This window comes from Python bivittatus, unplaced genomic scaffold (genome assembly GCF_059951505.1).
Source record: "Python bivittatus isolate LINGU-HERP-01145 unplaced genomic scaffold, Pbiv_v1 ctg000330_np1212, whole genome shotgun sequence".
In the NCBI taxonomy this organism is placed as follows: Eukaryota; Metazoa; Chordata; class Lepidosauria; order Squamata; family Pythonidae; genus Python; species Python bivittatus.
The window spans coordinates 34,426,587-34,445,254 of record NW_028277058.1 but is presented as its reverse complement, the minus strand read 5'-3'; the positions used below and the strand labels follow the sequence as shown (position 1 = coordinate 34,445,254).

At 38.3% G+C, this 18,668-nt stretch overlaps 1 protein-coding gene across 1 annotated transcript; it reads right to left on the bottom strand.

Moving 5' to 3' along the window:
- Nucleotides 1-312: 312 nt before the first annotated feature.
- RRP7A (ribosomal RNA processing 7 homolog A) lies at nucleotides 313-18,299 on the bottom strand. The gene is made up of 7 exons (XM_007436590.4): nucleotides 18,210-18,299; nucleotides 13,776-13,918; nucleotides 12,127-12,252; nucleotides 11,283-11,406; nucleotides 7,748-7,845; nucleotides 6,913-7,111; nucleotides 313-4,326 (listed from the first exon to the last, which is right to left on the bottom strand). Exons 1-7 carry the CDS (start codon nucleotides 18,271-18,273, stop codon nucleotides 4,241-4,243), a joined length of 840 nt encoding a protein of 279 aa, XP_007436652.1. The 5' UTR covers nucleotides 18,274-18,299; the 3' UTR covers nucleotides 313-4,240.
- Nucleotides 18,300-18,668: the final 369 nt, after the last annotated feature.

Sequence of the window (18,668 nt, the reverse complement as noted above, 5' to 3'; positions counted from 1 at the left end):
TAGTGACAGCTCTTTGGATCTCATCTTGAGAGTTGACAGCAACAGATTCCAAATGCAAATAGCACACTTGAAATGAACTCTGGGCCTTTTATCTGCACATTGTAATTGGGGTACTGAGGGAATATCACACACCTGGCCAGGGAACAGCTGAGAAGCCAATTGTCCCATTACTTTTGGTCCCTTCACAAGTGGGAGGCACATATGCAAACTGTTGTACTTCCTACACCGTTCACCTGAGTTGGATGTACATACCCTCAAATTAAAGCTGACAGTCTGCAGTTAAGGCACATTGTGTTTGTTTCATTCCAAATCCATTGCGGTGGTGTATAGAGCCAAAGATGCTAGAATTGTGTCGATGTCCCAATATTTCTGGACCTGACTGTATGTTTAATTCAAAACTGTAGAGCACATTTAATTACATACATAGGAGAGGTAGAGAAGGAAGAAAAAAATCAACACAAAACAGTGTGAGTTGTGTTTCCAAAGTACTGTACAGACTTCAGTGTACAGAAAATGTTCTATTCCCACCCATTACATTTGCTAATAAACAAAAAATAATGACCACATCATGTCAAGATCTCAGGGTACTTCAAAGGCTGCAGAGAAGGTACTAAAAGGACTGCATGCAGCTTGTGATGGCTAACCATGGCCTCTGTGAAGACTGGTTTACTAAATCACATGTGGAGTTTAGCGAAGGAAAATCAGATTCACCGACATCCATTTCTCTGTGCAGGGAAAGAGGTGAAGACATGCTCTCCTATTCCCCTTGCACTGAGAAAATGTTCTGTGTAGGGTAGGGTGGAGATCCATTGCCTCTCAGAAATTCCTGTACAGAACTTCTTATCCAATGTCTGCTTTCACCCATCAGGGAAAATACATATCAAATATTTTCCTTGATCATCCCAAGAATTCCATATGGCATTCCTTTCCACTTTCTCAAACCTGTATATCCCATAAGGTCTGGTTGTTTTAAAATATTAGCATTTAATTTTGGGATGAATTGCATTTATTTCATTATTGCTTTTGATTGGCTTATTTTTGCATTTAAATTGTTTCTAAATGGTAAGTAACAAATATAATAGCATCACACTTTCAGTATTTCATGTCCTTGCATGTTGTCTTTTGCCAATTTATAATTGTTTTTCCCTTGTGTCCTTAGTGCCGATAACATATTGAAGTTGCTGGGAACTCTGTCCACCTAAATGAGCCTTGTGACTGGGATAAATGCTTTAGCTATTCACTTTATTCCTTATAGCAAAACCTACTTTGCATAACTGAAGAATACATAGGAAATAATTCATTTCTAGAGCTTTAAAATAACCCTGAAGCGTTTTGTTCTGCCTTTGGTTTGACTGTAAGAGAATTGCAGGGAACTCACACTTCAAGGATGTACAACTGGCACTAAGTTTATCTTTTCAGTGTTACATTATTATTCATGCCTCAGTGAAGCTGCTGGATAGGTTTGGGAAAACACTTCCCAATAGAACCTTCTGGAGTGGAACAATTTAATCTGGCCTAGAGCATGGAATATGCTGCAACAATCCAAGTCTCCCAAGATAGTGGTCCATCAACAGCAAAGTTGTGATCCTGTCCCTCCATATATGGACCTTGTCCTTTCAGGACAAAAATAAGACTCAAGGATGACCTGTATCTTGGGCAGATTCCGAAATGGGGAATCTGAACCATAACTGTCACAGTGGGATCAGCATGAGAATTGAAGTCTCCCCAGCACCATCTCTGATGCTACTCCTGCCAGCTCAGTGAAGAACTCTATTACTAGCAGCAGGGTAGCCAGTACACAGAACCCCTGTCTACATCTGTCAATTTAGCTTCAAAACTGGTAATATCCCAGAAAGAGAGCACAGAAAGGAACATTTCAGCTGGTTACTCTGTTCCTTAATGTTGTATTTTTTAAACTATACTTTGCTTTTGTTGAATTTGAGAATTATCTGAAAAAAATGCCATAATCATATATTGATGAAAAGGGCTTGAAATATTTTATTAATAGCATGTTTCAGTATGTGGGCAAGATCCAGTCCCTTCTGCCTTCTTCAGTAGATTCTTAAACTTTTACCAGCTGCCACCTGCATCCCCCCTCAATAGTGGTAGCCACAGTTTAGAGGCATTCATTAAGCTTTTAAATTTCCAAATGTGCTACATAACACCCCAAGGTTACATGGTCAAAGAGAAGCTGGAAGAGGAAAAAAATGAGCACACAACCCTTCACTACTTGAAATTATTCAAGAATAACTTCAAAAGAAAGGGGGAAGTGTAGCGTATCTATTCCGTTTCATGTTTTCAATTATTTATTCATGGATAAACACTGTAATGTTTGGCAGAGTGATACTGCCATTCAGTATGGAAGGTTTCCATCTCAAAACCTCAAACATCCCATTACAAAACTTGGCACAGAAGGAGAGACTTCTTTCCTTTTCTTGGGAACAATGTAAGTTCTTCCCTGTGTTGTGAATGTGGTTGGTGGGTGCTAAATTCTAAGTTTAATCCCTTCACCAATACAACTTTTTAACTGTGGCTGGTGTCAAATGCTATGAGATTTGAATGCATTGGCCTAAAGGATAGAAAGTTTTTTCCATCGCCAGAGCTCTTCGATCAACTCTGAAAAACCCAATGGCCTCTCACTGGGATTAGAATTGCGGTGTTCAACGGCAGTGGAACTTGCTCTCACCTGGGTTGCCAAATTCAGTTGCTGAGTTTGCAGAAGCTACCGTGCCTGAACAGATACATTATATCAAATAGTTTAATTTGATAGTTTGGTTCATAAAACATGCTAAGACCAAGGTTACCTATATATACAGTGACCATACGTTCTTTATTGTAAAGGTCCTTTATTTCAGAAAGCAGTCCTTTAGATTTATTTCTTTTGGAAAAACTCATTTTTGTCCTTTATTTGGTCATTTAACTTTTACCGGTTAATGGTATTTAATGCAGAGTTTTTCACATTCATGTGAAGAATATGGAAATTGAACTGTCTTTTTAAAATAAATTTACATATACTGTTTGATTTTAGATGTTTTTATTTCGTAAAGTGGTTTGTAAGTGCAAAAGGTTTTGTAAAGTTTTTCTTGGTTTTGCTCTTGAATTTTCCTTTGTAAAGAAGTTATGAACATAAATAATTACTTTACATTTTTTTATCCTTATGAACCTCTTTCAGATTTGCCCCTTTTTCAGGTTTGTCCTTTGTTTCCAAGAAAATATGGTCACCATACCAATATAGCTATCTTCATTTATTCTGCTGTTGCATAATATGCCCCATTCTACCCAAAAGGCACCAATAAGCCCTGGGAAACTGATATGTTACTGAAGATAACATACTGGGAACTTAAATGTGCAGAAATGGAAATTTTAACAGCATAACAAAACAGAAGTTTGACCAAATTTAAGCAAGACTAGCTTCCATATATATTACATATTATGTAGCAAGGTAAATTTAAGCATTTAATGTGTGGTTTTTAAGGGGAAAAAGAATTACTAAAGAAGTGAAAATAGAATTTTTTAAAAAAATGTTTATAAATGTTGTATATCAGTCAGAGCACAACAAAGGGGAAGTCAGAAACTAAATATTTACCTATAATGTTTTTGGTAGTCCTTTTTTAATGATATCTTTAAATAACAAACTAGTGGAGACTTTGGCATTCAGCTCCTTTTCCTTATTGTTACAAATAACTTAATGCATTATGGTTTTTAATTTCTCATCAATAATATACTCAGCATCAGCTGTACAACTTTTGCAACTTCTTTGTCCACTTACTGGTATAATATCTCTGCATAATTTCTTTCTCTTTTTTTGCTTGTTCATTTTCTCTTTTTTTAAAAAAATAAAAAATAATTAAACCCCTTGACATTCATAGCTTAGAATAATTACAGTTTGGGGTTTGTTTGTTTTTTTTGAACAGCTGCCTTTCAATTCTTTCATTAAGTGACACTAAAGAAATACACTACAGAATGGTTCATTATAAAAACTGTTTGAAAGGTCCTCAGTTTGTGGGGATAGGAAGTCCTAGGATGAAATCAAGATGCAGCTTGTAAATGGAAAATTCTCTGACATTGAATTATCAGCTTCAAAGAGACTTAATACAATGACTGCAGTTGTTACCTCTTGCTTTAGCAGCTGAAGCAAGAGTCCATCCAAGAGAGCAGGGCTGGTTTCCTAATGAAAAACTCTCTATGAATTTCTTACTCTGGCTACTGCCCTCCTGGGAACAGCCATGACTTCTCCAAGTTAGTAGGGGCGGAACTTCCGGTGTGCCCTCATGAGAGCAATTTTCTGCTTATCCTCTTCAAATTTCTTCCTTAGCTGGGCTATGTCTGAAAGATACACAAAAGGCATTAGAAAGGAGAGGTGAGGATCTAGCTCTTAAACCAGCCTGCTTAAGTTAAGTTTTCAATCCTATTATCCACTAGCAGGTAACTACTCTGAGTGATTCAAATTATTACTGAAAAATAGAGATGAGGAAGAAAAATGCTTTCACAACTACCAACCTATTTGCTGTTATGTCACCTGATAACACAGTGGCAGTAAGCCAGAGAATGTGAAAACATTTTTCTGCACTCAGCAATCTTTCCATTCCATTTTGTCTTATTTAGTATAACAGTTCTGAGTTGGGTGATGGTTGAGTTCCAGCTGACTTTCAGGTGATCTAGGAATAATCTGTCCCTCTGGCAGCAGCATTTTAACTGGGGAGAAAAAGAGCTACAAAAAAAGGATTGATCCAGACCCCATTTGCTCTGGACTTATGCCTCATCTCTGGCAAGTTTAACCCCTCAATAGCATACAGGTCCCAACAGGTAACTTCCCCAAAGTAATGTGGCCTTTTGCTGAATTGCAGAGTACTGCATATTGCACAGAAAGAAATATTTAAAACTTAACAATTTTAGCTTTAATATCATCTCTATGCCATATGTTAAATTCTAATTTTAGAGCCCAATATTTTTTCTACTACATTTTATCTGCCAAGATTAACTATAAAGGCTGTAGGGGCTAGGATCAAATATTATCTCCTGCCAAAATCAACAAAGAAGTGTCCATTGATGCTGCCCTGGAACTCCCCAAAATTGTTTAATGCCTTGTTGTCCTCAGTGTTCCTTATAAGACAGTAACCCTATCACCTTAGATTGGCCATGAAGTGCCTAATTTTTAAGAGGAACTTGCAAGAGATAAACTCTCTTAACCGTACCCTTTTTTGTTTGGTAAGAAAAAAAAATCCTTTTCTGGTGTGTAACTGGAAATTGCCATTTGCAAATTACCTGGTTTTTTGAAAGTCTTTATCTCCGAGCTTAGCAAAAATGCCTATTACTTCTGAACTCCAACAGTTAGAGACTTGCTATGATACATAGCTTGAATTTGGAACCCAGTTTCGTTTTTTTTGTTTTTTTGCATTTCAATTTTTAGTGGCTTCCCTTTGGCAAATCCCTGCTACAACCAACCCTTCTTTTTTATAGTTTTTTGAATTACTGCAGGGGTTGTTAGCTGTTTTAGACAAAGGCAATGGTGCTTTAAAAAAAAAAAAAAAAAAAAGCTTAATAAAGCAAATGACCAAAATCTCTCAAGATAACAAAATCTTATGAGATTATGCAGTTTTTGCTCATAATCTTGCAAAATGTTGGTCATTATTAATGCTAATAATGCTAATATTATTTGAACATTTAACTTTAAGAGATATTGGGATTCTACACTATTGATCCATGATTTACTAAGAGACTTAAGCAGAACAAAAGAAAACAAAGCCTCTCAATTTCAGTTCTCCTTCTCTTGGCTCACCAAGGCAATGTACTATATGTTTTTACTGCATCATCATTGCTCACCCAAATAAAACCCAAAACTTCAGTTGCTCTCCAGATTGATTAGAAAGAGGCTATGTTACCTAAACAAAACCATCTGATGTTATTCAAACTATGCTCCTTTGTAATTAGGAAGTGTGTTATATCCTGGAGAGCCAGTTTCGTGCAGTGGTTAAGGCACCAGGCTAGAAACCAGGAGACTAAGTTCTACTCCCGCCTTAGGTACAAAGCCAGCTGGCTGACCTCAGGCCAGTCACTCTTTCAGCCCTAGGAAGGAGGCAATGGCAAACCACTTCCGAAATCTTGTCAAGAAAAATGCAGGGACTTGTCCAGGCAGTGAATGCTGACTCAAAGGCATAAAATCTGTCTGTCTGTCTGCTGTCTCCTGAACAGACAAGAATTGGTTGAAATTGTTTCTGAAAACAAGCCTAGCAAATCTGAGCTAATTTTTTTTCTAATAATGTATATCCCAGCATAGGAAATGGCATTTAGGCCCCTGAGTCCAGCCTTCTCAGTGCAGAAATCCAAATTAAAGCATCTCTGATAGATAACTGCCTAGCTTCTACTTGAGCACACCCAGCTTAATTAGCTCACTGTTAAATTGCTCTTAACTGTTAGAAAGTTTTTTCCAACGATCAACTAGAATTCCTTTTAAAGTGTAGTGCCTGGAACTCTAGATATAGTTGCACCAATGTACAAGAAAGTGGAATTATTACTTTCAACAACTTGAAACTATAATTCTGTTAATGAAGCCTGAAACCGCATTTGCCTTTCTTTTGCAGCACATCACAATGCTGACTCATACTCAACTGCAGTTAACTACAATGCCAAGAACTTCATATCAAGTATTATTAACAGGCCAGGTAGCCTGCATTCTATACCTGTGCATCTGAAGAATTCTGCATTTATCTGTTGAAATTCATAATCTAATTTTCATATAGTTTTGAATGTTATTTCTGTCCTATAGGCTATTCCACCATAATAATTTTATTCTGCAAATTTGATAAGTATTCCTTATAACTCTTCATCCAAGAGATTAATAAAAAATGTTGCCTGAACCTTGTGGTGCTCAACTCAATGCCTTGAAACGTACATGAAAGGGAAATTACTCACGTTCTCTCTTGGTTTCACGATGTTGCCATGCATAAAAATTGAGCAGTTCCTTGCGTGCTCTCTTGCGTTTCTCTCTCTCTAGGGCCCGCAAATTGGCTGCTTCTGTCCATGGAAGACCAGGCCTTCGGCCTTTCCTTGTCACTTTCACCCACCCTTCCTTATCAGGAACACCTTCTTCTTTTTCAGCTTTGGCTTCTTCCTATTCCAGGAATGTGGATAAATGGGAGAAAAAAATATCTCAAGGCTGTATGAAAACAGTTTGATGTCATACTTGATTTCAAGCAGTATTTACAATCCAGAAAGCCATTCTTAACTTGAAGAAATCCCAGCCTTGTACAAAGTGGGCTTTCTTATAAAAGCAGAATTTTGTTCTCAGGAAATATGGATAATGTAATTGTCCAAATAACCACTTTCTAGATATGTGATACACGTCGGAGAGAAAATGACCTTGGCCAAGTTCAGTATGGTGGACATAAAGTGGTACAATATTGAAAAAATCCTATAATCCTTGGATTGAATACATTTATATTATCATTTTATATCCCACTTTGCTTTTCTTACATGCATGTTTCTCTTCTGCCTGTTTACATATTCTCAAATAAACTCTGTGAGATAATGTGGGCAGGCAAATAATGGCTAGTCCAAGGTCACTCAGTGAGCTTTCTGACTGAGAGGAACTAAACTCCAGTTTCCCAGGGTCCACCTGAACATTTTAATCACTGCACCATGCCTGCCATTACTAATCCTAACCCATTCCGGAGGAGTTGGATCAAGGAAAGACCCTTTGAAGATAGGCAGTACTTTCCAAGCACAATTATATCTCTGGTTGCTGTACCTTTGCAACCTTTTGATCATAGGTTTGCATGAAAGAATCCACTTCTGTCTTCAGCTCACCAGGATCCATAATTGATGCTGTGTATCTGGCAATCCATTCTGAAAGAGTGGGAACAAAATAATCAGCAACTTTGTGGTGCAATTCTCAAGATATGAAAAGAGAAAAATGTCCTTTGAGAATCTGGAAGTTCCTCTTCACATATTCCGAACCAGATTCAATGTTGTAGGGCAAATTGTACTACATGTAAGCACAGAGGTTTACACATTTTTATAATATGTTATTACATCAAACAAACCAACAATATAAATGCATACATACATCCAATATGAGAGCCAGCGGGGGTGTAATGCTGTGATGCTGGACTGCCATTAGGGAAACCCAGGTTCTAGTCCTCCCTCAGCCATAAAAGCTCACTGGGGGGCTTGGGGCCAATCCAGTTCTCACCACAGCCTAACTCACAGGACTGTTGTGGGGAAAAACAGGAGGAAGGAGCATTATGCCTGCTGCCTCGAGCTCTTACACAAGAGGCAGGATAGAAATCTAACAAATAAATGTGATTTAAAATTTAAAAAAAATATCAGGGCATTTATATCATAAACAACAATGCCAAAAATGTGGAACAAATTGCTTTGCCCTTTTATCATACACCTATACCCACAGAGAAGCTAATTCAAATATTAGCAATATATAATGGCAATCCACCACTGGAAATCAGGTGCGGATTTATACTGCCAGTGTTATATAACAATTATTTTGGTCATTCCCTTTTGCAAAAAAGTTCTCAAGCCTTGATAAATTCTAAATACTGGGGATATAGCCAGGATATGCATCCTTGATATACAGTGATAAATCTTATGTTATCAAATTAGGGATTTCAATCCAAAATATGGCAATAAGAGATGCCAAATCACGTGAGTCAGACTGCTGAACTGCATCTCCAATAGCTGGGCAATTGCAGCCAACCATTATTAAATATTCTCTGAGATGTCCAACAGACACAAAACAAAATTTTCTGTTCTATAACCTCATTTTAATAGCAAAAGGATCTAATTCACTTTTTCAAACCTTACACTATTTACAAGAATGAGAGCCAGTCTGGTCTAGTGGTTAAGACTCCAGGCTAGAAACCAGGAGACTGTGAGTTCTAGTCCTGCCTTGGGCATGAAAACCGGCTGGGTGACTTTGGGCCAGTCACTTTCTCTCAGCCCACAATGTCAGGCTTGAGCGACAAGCCGGTTGGTCAATTCCTGTCATAACCAATGGATCAACACTCGGTTGATCCGGGGAAAAAAAAAAAAAAAGCAGATCCTGCACCCAAGGGAAAATGCTAGGAAGAAAAAAAAACACTATTTACAAGAACTGACAATAATTAACATCAGTGTGAAGAGGCCATTGCTTGCTTCAGCAGCAATTCTGGCAGAAGTGAATTTTATGTCTGGCTTGAAGCTTCAGCTAGCAGGATCTTAGGGGTGCTACAAATGGTTTGTGTAACCCTATCAATTTCATCTAATTCTTTCAACTTATTCAAATGACTTATCAGTTGATAAGAAGCCACCAGCTGATTTTTCCAAAACCTCTAACAAATGCAGAATTTTAAAAGTAGCAACAAAATCAAGGCCTATGAGTCCAATTAACAAATGAATAACTGCTAAGAGACCCTCCTGAGGTAAATTCTTCAAAATTTTATAGAATGCTTCATCAAAGATATCCATTCCCTCCTTTTTAAACTTGTTTTAGAACTTCTTGCTCATGCTTAACTACCCCAGGTTTTCACTGCTATGTAGAACATATATTATATTTTATAAATCCAAAATATGCATTCTTTATATTAATATGAGAGTTGATATCTTATCTTTTTACATTATACATTGCAATAAATCAAACTCAATGTCACTGAGATTTGATCTTCTTGGTCTTAGTAATAATGTTGATATTTTAAGATATTGTGGTCTGATTCATTCATTTTTCTTGACTGGTAAATATTTATTTATGAAATTTATAGGATACCCCAATCTGTTATGATTCTGGATGGCTTACAAATACAACAGTACAATACTGTAAAATGCAGAAATCATCAAAAATCTGGAAAAAATAATCAATAAACAAGAACTGAAACATCATACAAGGAGTGCATCACCCACATTTATGACAGAAATTTTTAAATTTATTTTAAGATTGCTTGCCACTCATGGGTGGCCATACAAATTGAATGAATGAATGAATGAATTAATCCAGGGTCTGGGGATAGAGCTAGGTCTTAAGGGCTTATTTAAACAGGACCATGTTGAGGGCCATACAAATCTTGGGGAAAATGGTGTTCCAGAAGGAGGCAATATGACTGCGCAGGCTCACTCCTGGGTCCCACCAGATGGTACTGTTTAATTGATGGGACTCATGGCATGCTGACTGTTGATGGGAGATAAGTGGCCTTCCAGATGATCAGGCCCTTGCCATGAAGGGTTTTACAGGGGATAACCAGTAAAATTGGTTGAATTGCTCCCAAAAACCTACTGGTAGCTAGTGCAGTTCGTGGAGCAGAGGTGTCACGTGGGCATAACGAGGTATGCCTATCACTGCCTCTGCTACGTTCTGGATCAGAATCAAAACCTCCAATTTTGATACAAGTAAAACAAGCCATAGGTAATCTAAAATTTCTTTGAATATTGAGGTTAGGACAAATGGGATTAAGAAGAATTTAAATCTGATTTACATTTTATGGGGTCTTATTTTAATTAGTATTATTTTGAACAAATGTACATGCTATTCTATAACTTCCTTTGTCAACGCTATCCTTCAAGATATTTGCCTTTTCGATTTAATTTTACCTATTTTATTTATTTATTTGTTTGATTTAGGTGCTGCCTGACTCCAGACTGATTCTGAGCAGCTCACAAAACAAGAAGTATTAAAATAATCTTATACCAGTAAACAGATGGCAAATCTGGTCAACACATAAACATCGACAGGGACTCCAACCACCCTAGTCCAGAGCATGGGAGAAGAGCCAGGTTTTTAATGCCCCCCAAAATGCCATCAGAGTGGGAGACACCCAGATTTCAGGGGACCCTCATTCCAGAGGGCAGGCACCATGACAGAGAAGGGATGGGACTCAGAACATGCTGACTCTGTTGATGGGAGATAGGTATCCCTTCAATGACCAGTCCCTGTGCCATGAAGAGATTTATAGGTGATAACCAGCATCTTGAATCCCATCCAAAATCATTAATTGAGAAACAAGCAGCTTTTTGGCTAGCAGCAGGATTTTATTATATTTGCATTTCATTTTTTGTTGCTCAGAACTCAAATCCTTTCTGTATTTCCATTCCCTTCTTGATTTTCATTCTAAATGTTTATCATGAGTCAGATCAGGCAGAGAAATCACAAGTCTGAAATCAAATGTGTGAAGAGAGAATTGAACCCTGGATTTCCAGTTCTGTCTGATACTTCTTAGGGACTACTGGGTGCAGCCTCAAATGCAGACTTCTATATGCCAGATTTGGAAAAGAAAAATGCATAGCATTTCTGCTTAACTTACTGTGAATGCCAGTTTGCACAGGATGGCTGTCTGAAAATATTATCAGGGGCCCTTGCAGTGATGAGGATTTGGCAGCCTGTACTCCAGCAGGTCTCTTGAATACCACATAAGCTACTTGGAATCCCTGTGAAGCAAGCAGCACATTGTTTTAGGATTCACTGTGCCAAAAACTAGAATGCTGTGGTAGCCATAGAGACAGCTGCTCCAGGCTCATCCTGGCTGTTCATTTGTCATTATGTTTTCTATCTGAAACCCCATTCAAAATACACACATCTCTAAAATTCCAAAGTCGGCCCCTGGAATCAGTAATGTCTGTCTTGCCTGGGATTAGTTTCAGGTTCTCCCAAATATAGGTCTGGAAACATTTATGAATCCTGCCTAATCCAGAACCCACAGAAAAGCTTAGCTAAATATGATATATTGGATACTGCACACTAGTTAATAAAATAGGTCAGGTCCAAAAATGGCTTCTTAAGCAAAGGCCTCACCTCTGCGCCCTTTAAAGAATCAAGAAATCAGCCTGCAAGAATTATCAAGGATAATCAGTAGAGGCCTTTATAAGCCAAGCTGAGGCAAGCTAGAAAGGGACTCAATCCCTTTCAGCTATAAGCTACCACAACAGAACACAGTAAGTTTGTTAGTCTAAAAGATCTTGACACACAAATAAGCACCCAGCTGATTTCATTGAGGAATCAGTAACAGTAAGCCAGGGAGAAGGTAACACCTGACCATCATAATGAAACGCTTGCTCCGGTCTTTTTCAAAAGTTCTCATTTGTTCTTCTTAAAAAGGTAATGCCTTAGTTTCCTTCATTGTGTTATTATCTTCCATGTTCTCAATTTACCAATGGTGTCTTGATATTGAAGAATTTGGTCCTGGGTGTTTCTGTCCCATCTCCTGCCTTTGGCTTTTCATACATCTCCACAGATTGTACAGGGCAAAAGTTGGAGAACAGCCTTGATAAACATTCCTTAAAGGAAGGCAAAAAAGATTTCAGCATGGTTAGAGGATGGACATTTCTGGAGGGTGAAATGGTTTCTTCTATCTTGCCTAACATCCTCAGCTATCTGTAGCAGGCAGATTACAGCTCACATCTTCCTTCTCTTCAATCGGTGCACAACTTGAGGACCTAGTATTGTATGTGGCTTTTGATGTTGCTTCCAGAATCCCTCTAAAGGTTTCCATGGTTGTGTAATTTTTAATGTGAGAGAAGAGGGAAATTATAAAATAAATGGCCAGACGTCATATTATATATATTTAACTGCATTTATTTTTATTCCATTTATCCTGCTCATTGTTTGTTTCACCTTATTTTTTTGGACTCCAGCACTCAACATGCCATTCAAAGATTCAGCATGGCCCCCTGCAAGTTGTGTATCCCTTTTTTAAGAGCTCTTACATGCTGTACCTTTCTTCTGGGGTCTTGGCATGCTGTACCTATCTTTTGGCAATAAACCTGATCACAATTCTGAGAATTAACTCTGTCCTTCATGCGGACTGGGGGTGACAGAGGGAAAGAGGCATATTTATTCCTTTAACCAATACACCGTACTACTTCTTTATCTGCTCAAACTTTAAAATCTAAACTTTCTACGGAAACAAAGCTTTCTTGATACACTATTTGGTCATTCAGTCCAACCACTGTTGCAAATATCTACAATCAGCTGTCCCATACCGTACCATAAAGCTATGGAAGCTGAAAGCCAACAAATCTTGTGGGCACCAAGTTAGAGGGACCATGTTAAGCAGATGTTCAGAGAGACTAAAATAAGTTCACTTAACAGAATGACAAAGACAACCATTTTTTCCAGCAGATTTGCATTTATAATCAAAGTCCAATGTATATTATCTTCTCAAAGTTATCTTGTTACCAACATTTGTAATACAGTGGTACCTCGGGTCACGAACTTAATTCGTTCTGCGACTCTGGTCGCGACCCAAATTGGTCGCGACCCGAATCAAATTTTCCCATAAGGTTCAATGTAAATACGGTTAATCCGTTCTGACCCTTCCGAATTTGGTCGCCAACCGATTTTGGTCGTGTCCCGAATCAAATTTTCCCATAAGGTTCAATGTAATTACGGTTAATCCGTTCTGAACCATATGTATTTTTTTTTTTAAACCACAAAAATATAAAACAAAATACAGTACAGTGCAGTACGAAGAGAGAGAACGCTAACCTTGCTTGAGGTGACTTCTGGCGTGGAGGACAGGAAGGCGGGTGGGGAGGCGGTTATTGCTTGGAGGGAGAGTCCCCCTCCCTACAGGAAGCCACGACCACGTGTCACGGGAGGGAAAATGGCCGCGGATCCTGTTCGTCACCCGATGCGGAGTTCGCGGACGGAAGCAAAATTTTGTGAACGGTGCTGTTCATGACCCGAAGTGGTCGTGAACAGAAGCATTCGTGACCTGAGGTACCACTGTACCTCTGTTCTGAATGTCCAAGTCCCCATTGCTTATATAATCCCCCTCTCCTTCCTCAAATAAACTCACCTCTGTAAAATATGGAGGGATATTTAGGACAAAAAGAGTTCGGTTTTGAGGCCTCTTAGGATCTCTGCCCTCTCTGACTTTGTGTTCTTTCACATAAAGATAATGAGGTGACTGGTGCTTCTCAGAAAACTTGACTGGAATAGCTAAAAAGGAACAGAAGCATTTTCTAGTCAAATAACTTCAGCAAAAAAACTAATATTGGTGAATATTTGATAGATAAAAAAATAATCATTGCAGGTGCTGTCACATGTGTGAGCCAATTATTTCAATAAATAGAATACTTTGCCCCTTTAAAAAAACTGTGCTACAGTTTCTCTGCAACATGTAGCAGCTCTGAACAGAGTCTAAAGCAGCTTTTCCCAATCTGATGCCCTTCAGATTATTGAATTAGAACCCTTATCATCTCCAGGAGGGGAGCAGCATCCCACAAGTTTATTTGCACTAACAGCTGTACACTGATGAATGACTAAATGCTTGAGGCCAAGCTAGTAGGTTTGTGAAGAAGGAAATGTTTTATTACTATGTTGATATGTGACTGGGCAAAGTAAGATAGGTGCAGGCTTACTTCTTTGGCTTTTCTTTTGTGCAATATTTTTCTTTTGTGCAATATTTATTTTTGCATTTAACCGTTTTCCCTTAAATTCTTTTAAGAGGTTTGTAATTTGCTTAAAGCATTAGACTGATTAAACAAAGCAAACATAAGAGACAGAGGCTGTCCCTTAAATAATACTACTATTTTCCTTGAGAAATATTCTCTTTAAGTTGATTGACTTTTGATTAGACTGGGGGCAAAACCTCCTGAAATAAAGGAAGCCTAGGCAGACTTTTCTCTCCACACAGAGAACATTAAAACTGAGAAATTAAAATGGATGTAAGTATGCATGTAAGATCTGTCCCCACTCTTACAGATGCATCTGCTGCATCTATCCACCTTACTCCTCATGGGCTATAGACAATTATAAACTCTTTTTTCTGAACTTTTAACAATAGACAAAGTTGTGGCTGGAGAGTAGGGCTTGCATGAGCCTCAATATCTCCTCTCCACTTTATTTCTACTTCTGTACAGGCAAATACTTAAACAGAACCACTACAAATTCATAAGAGAACTGCTTACTTGAGCAAACTTTTTTTTGTCAAGTAGGTCTCTTGCTTCACGAATTTGACAGTTACGTAATGAACAAAAACATGGCTCCCCATTGTACTGAATTTGCAGTATACTGACATGGGAAAACCTTGTCTGAGAGTTCCACGTTTAAAATGGATAATCATGGTAATTATCCCCATAGATGGAAGAAAAAGGTCCTAGACTGAATCCTGATATTCAGCTTTCTATGTGCATAGTCTTTGTTTTGATAATTGGGATAGAGGGGTGGTTGTACTGTATGGATGAATTTCCAATTTTATTGAGTTTTGTTCAATAAACTCATTGGGGCAAACAATCCCAAGGTCTGGTCAGTGGTAAATTTCTTGCCTGCCAACCAACATCTTAAACAAGAACATATTCTTCAGAACAGGTTACGTGGCAATATCCTGTTGTTCAAGCTTGGATTCTGACTTGGTGAAGCAACTTGCCTTCCTTGCTGGATTTCCCCCAATCAACCCACTTGAGGGTGACGGAAGACTAGTTCCCTACCTTGTTTGTGGAGACTTCAGAGTGCATTTAAAATGCAAAATGCCCTATACTGGTTGGCCTGATAAGCTTAGGTATATCAGTACTCTGTGTTCTTGGTTTCTGCTGATGTCTAGATTCAGGATGCCTATGCAGTAAATCCATTTTTCTCTTCAAAGGCATTCTGAAAGCTCCACAATCATCAGGACAAAAGAGCATGCAGAGTGTACATGTACATCTAAACTCAGTGAGTTTGTGGGAGTTTTAAATAAACATGTTTCCATATTTAAGAAGTAGCACCAATACAATTGAAAAAATAGTATTTTAATAACAGAGGAAGGACAATTCACTGTAGAGTACTGTTCTGCAGGGTAGCTGACTCTGAATGTTGCCCAGTTTAACTGGATAAATGTGACAGGTGGGTTTACAATCCAATAAACACAGTTCACTTGTGACATCCCTATTGCAAATGGTGACAAACACTCCTGATAGCCCTGTAATCAGTTCATTTCTTAAGAAATATTGTGAGAATGTTGATATGTGGGAAAGCTGCCTGTTAGATGGTATAATTGCAGATTAAAATATGGGTGGCATTTGTTTATGGAAAAGCTGTGCAACTTGTTTACCATACATGTGAAAACTGCATCTGTGCATGACAATTGAAATAATACTGTTATTGTTTCCTTATACAAAGAAAAGGTAGCATGAGTGAATGCAAAAACTACAGAGGGATTCATATTTTAAGTATGCCTAGGAAGGTGTTCAACAAAATTCTGATCAAAAGGACATAAGGGAGCAATGAGCAAAAAAAAAAAAAAATGAGCAGAGAGACCTGAGTTCTCATCCTCCTTAGGCATTGGAAGCCAGATGAGTGACACTGGGCTAGTCATTCACCAGCAACCCTAGAAAGAAAGCAATGGCAAACCACTTCTGAAATGTTGCCAAGAAAACTGCAAGGATGTGTCTATGTAGTCAAGACTGATCTGAAGGCACAGTACATATGCTGCAGGTATATGCTGGGCAGATTTTTGCTCTTCACTGAGAAATGCATGAATGAGAAAGAAAATGTATTTCACTTTTGTTGATAAAGTAAAATGAATAGAATGGAATTATGGAAAGTTTTGCAGTTGGTTGCTGAATGTGCTAAGAGAATATACAAGGGAACTACATTGAACTTGTCCAATGTAGCTGCCAGAAGTCCAGACTAACACAAAGGCACATAATAAGAAAATATGTGTGAGAATAAATGGAATGCTTAGTGAATGGTTCAGCACTGAGCAAGGAGTAAGACAAAGATTTTTTATGTCCATTGGTTATTTAATGTATTTATGGATCAATGTATCAGGAACAATTATGAGGACATTAGAAGTTTATTAGCTGAAGACATGAATGTGTGTACTTCTATATATAGGAGTATATATAGGAATATATTCATATTGTTGGTTGAGAACCTGAATAATTTGCACTGAATATATATATGATATGAGGCAACAAATACACATTTGACCATTGATCAAAGATCACTGTGTTTTATGGGAAAAGGGAGTGAAAAATTGCAAGTTATAGGTAAATGGTGAAAAACTAAAGCAAGTAGATGAATTTGGGTACTTTGACAAAATGTTTACTAAAAGTGGGAAAACAGAGAAATGTTCAGACATTTACTGGAGAAAATTAGTAGATAATATGTGGTCTTTTGTCAGGAATGAATGTTTTTTGAAAGAAGTGAATATGGCTATGTATAAAAACATTTTTCTGCCCATTTTATTACAGGTAAGTCAGAGTTGGGTATGTCAGGAGAAATGTAAAGGTAGACTAAATGCAATGAGAATGGGATCCTAAGAAATATTTATAGTAAAACAAGAAGAGACAAAGTAAAAAATGTATGGGTACTGAATATCAATATAAAAGTGAGCGACTTATGTTAGAAAAGTATGTTGAAATGGTTTGATCATGAAGAGAAAATGAATGAAGACCTAATTGCAAAACAAATATATGAAGAAGCAATGGATGGATCAAGGGGAAGAGAAAAAACAAGAAAGTTGTGGTTGGATGGAATTGATGAGATCTTCAAAACAAGACAGACAAGCACATGAAGGACAAAAGAAGATGAGGGTTTGCAAGGTAGAAATTCATAGAGAGCAGCATCTGCAGCATCTTGTTGCTTTTGCACCACACCAGGCATTTATGCAACAGTGCAATGCATGTGGAAAAGGGATGGGATTTGCATCACAATACTGCCCCACTGCTTTTGTCAGCCCGAACCTGTCTGCCCTCCTTGCAGATGCTGCTCTATGGAGAGGTATAGTGATTGGTCGTGTAAACTAGATTTAGTTATAATTCCTTTTTTATTTCGTATGTTTCATTTCAGTGGTTTACTATTTCATACCTTTTTTGCACTCTATATAACGTTGCTTACTGTGAAAGCAAATTCTATTGTGGGTATGTATGTATACACTATGTATGCATTTACTGAATACTCAGGTCAGAAGTGGAATCAAGATTTATTTAGATTCCCCGTCCAAAATCTAAGCCACTTTCCGGCAGAGTCAATTTATTTAATTAATCTCTCCATTACCCTCCTCCTGGGGAAAACCAGCTCCCAACCACATGCACAAGCGGAATACTATACTGACTCGTATGCAGGCTTTTTGCACTTGTACATAAATTATGTTTGCCACATTACTGAAAAAAACAAAAGGATGTATATAAGCCGACTGTCGCAGCGAGGGCGGAAGCCACTGAAACTGTCAGGCAACCGAGGGAGTAGCTCGCAGGAGTAACAGAGAGACTTCTTTCTCCTTCTCCCTGCCCCATTTTCTACTCACCTGTGTATCCCAGGGGAGCAACAGCTTCTCCATTTCTCACACACTTCACTCCGGAAGCCGCCATCTTGGTTCGGAGGGAAATTGCGTCATCCTTCGCAAATGATGGGTATCGCGAGGTTTCCTGCGACCGATCGCTTTCCCGGGGAAATCGAAGAGTGGTTTTGTTCCCGCGTTTTGCGTATCCGCGGGGCGGTGTTGTACTCGAAGATGCTTGTTACCCGGAACGAAGTCCCACAACCCCGAAGGGATTTTATGCCCGGGGAGCCAGGCGTAGGACTACACTAATAATATGCGTGTTCCTGCTGGGTTAGCCATACGCCGTCCGGTTGCCTTTTGCAGGAGAAGGTTTTAGGGCTATGATGAGATTAAGGCAAGAAACAGCTGAAGAAAGATGTTTTGCCAAGCTCGTTTGGAAAGGATGGCGCGCGCTGACACACGCTTCTTTTCAAAGCCTGTTTT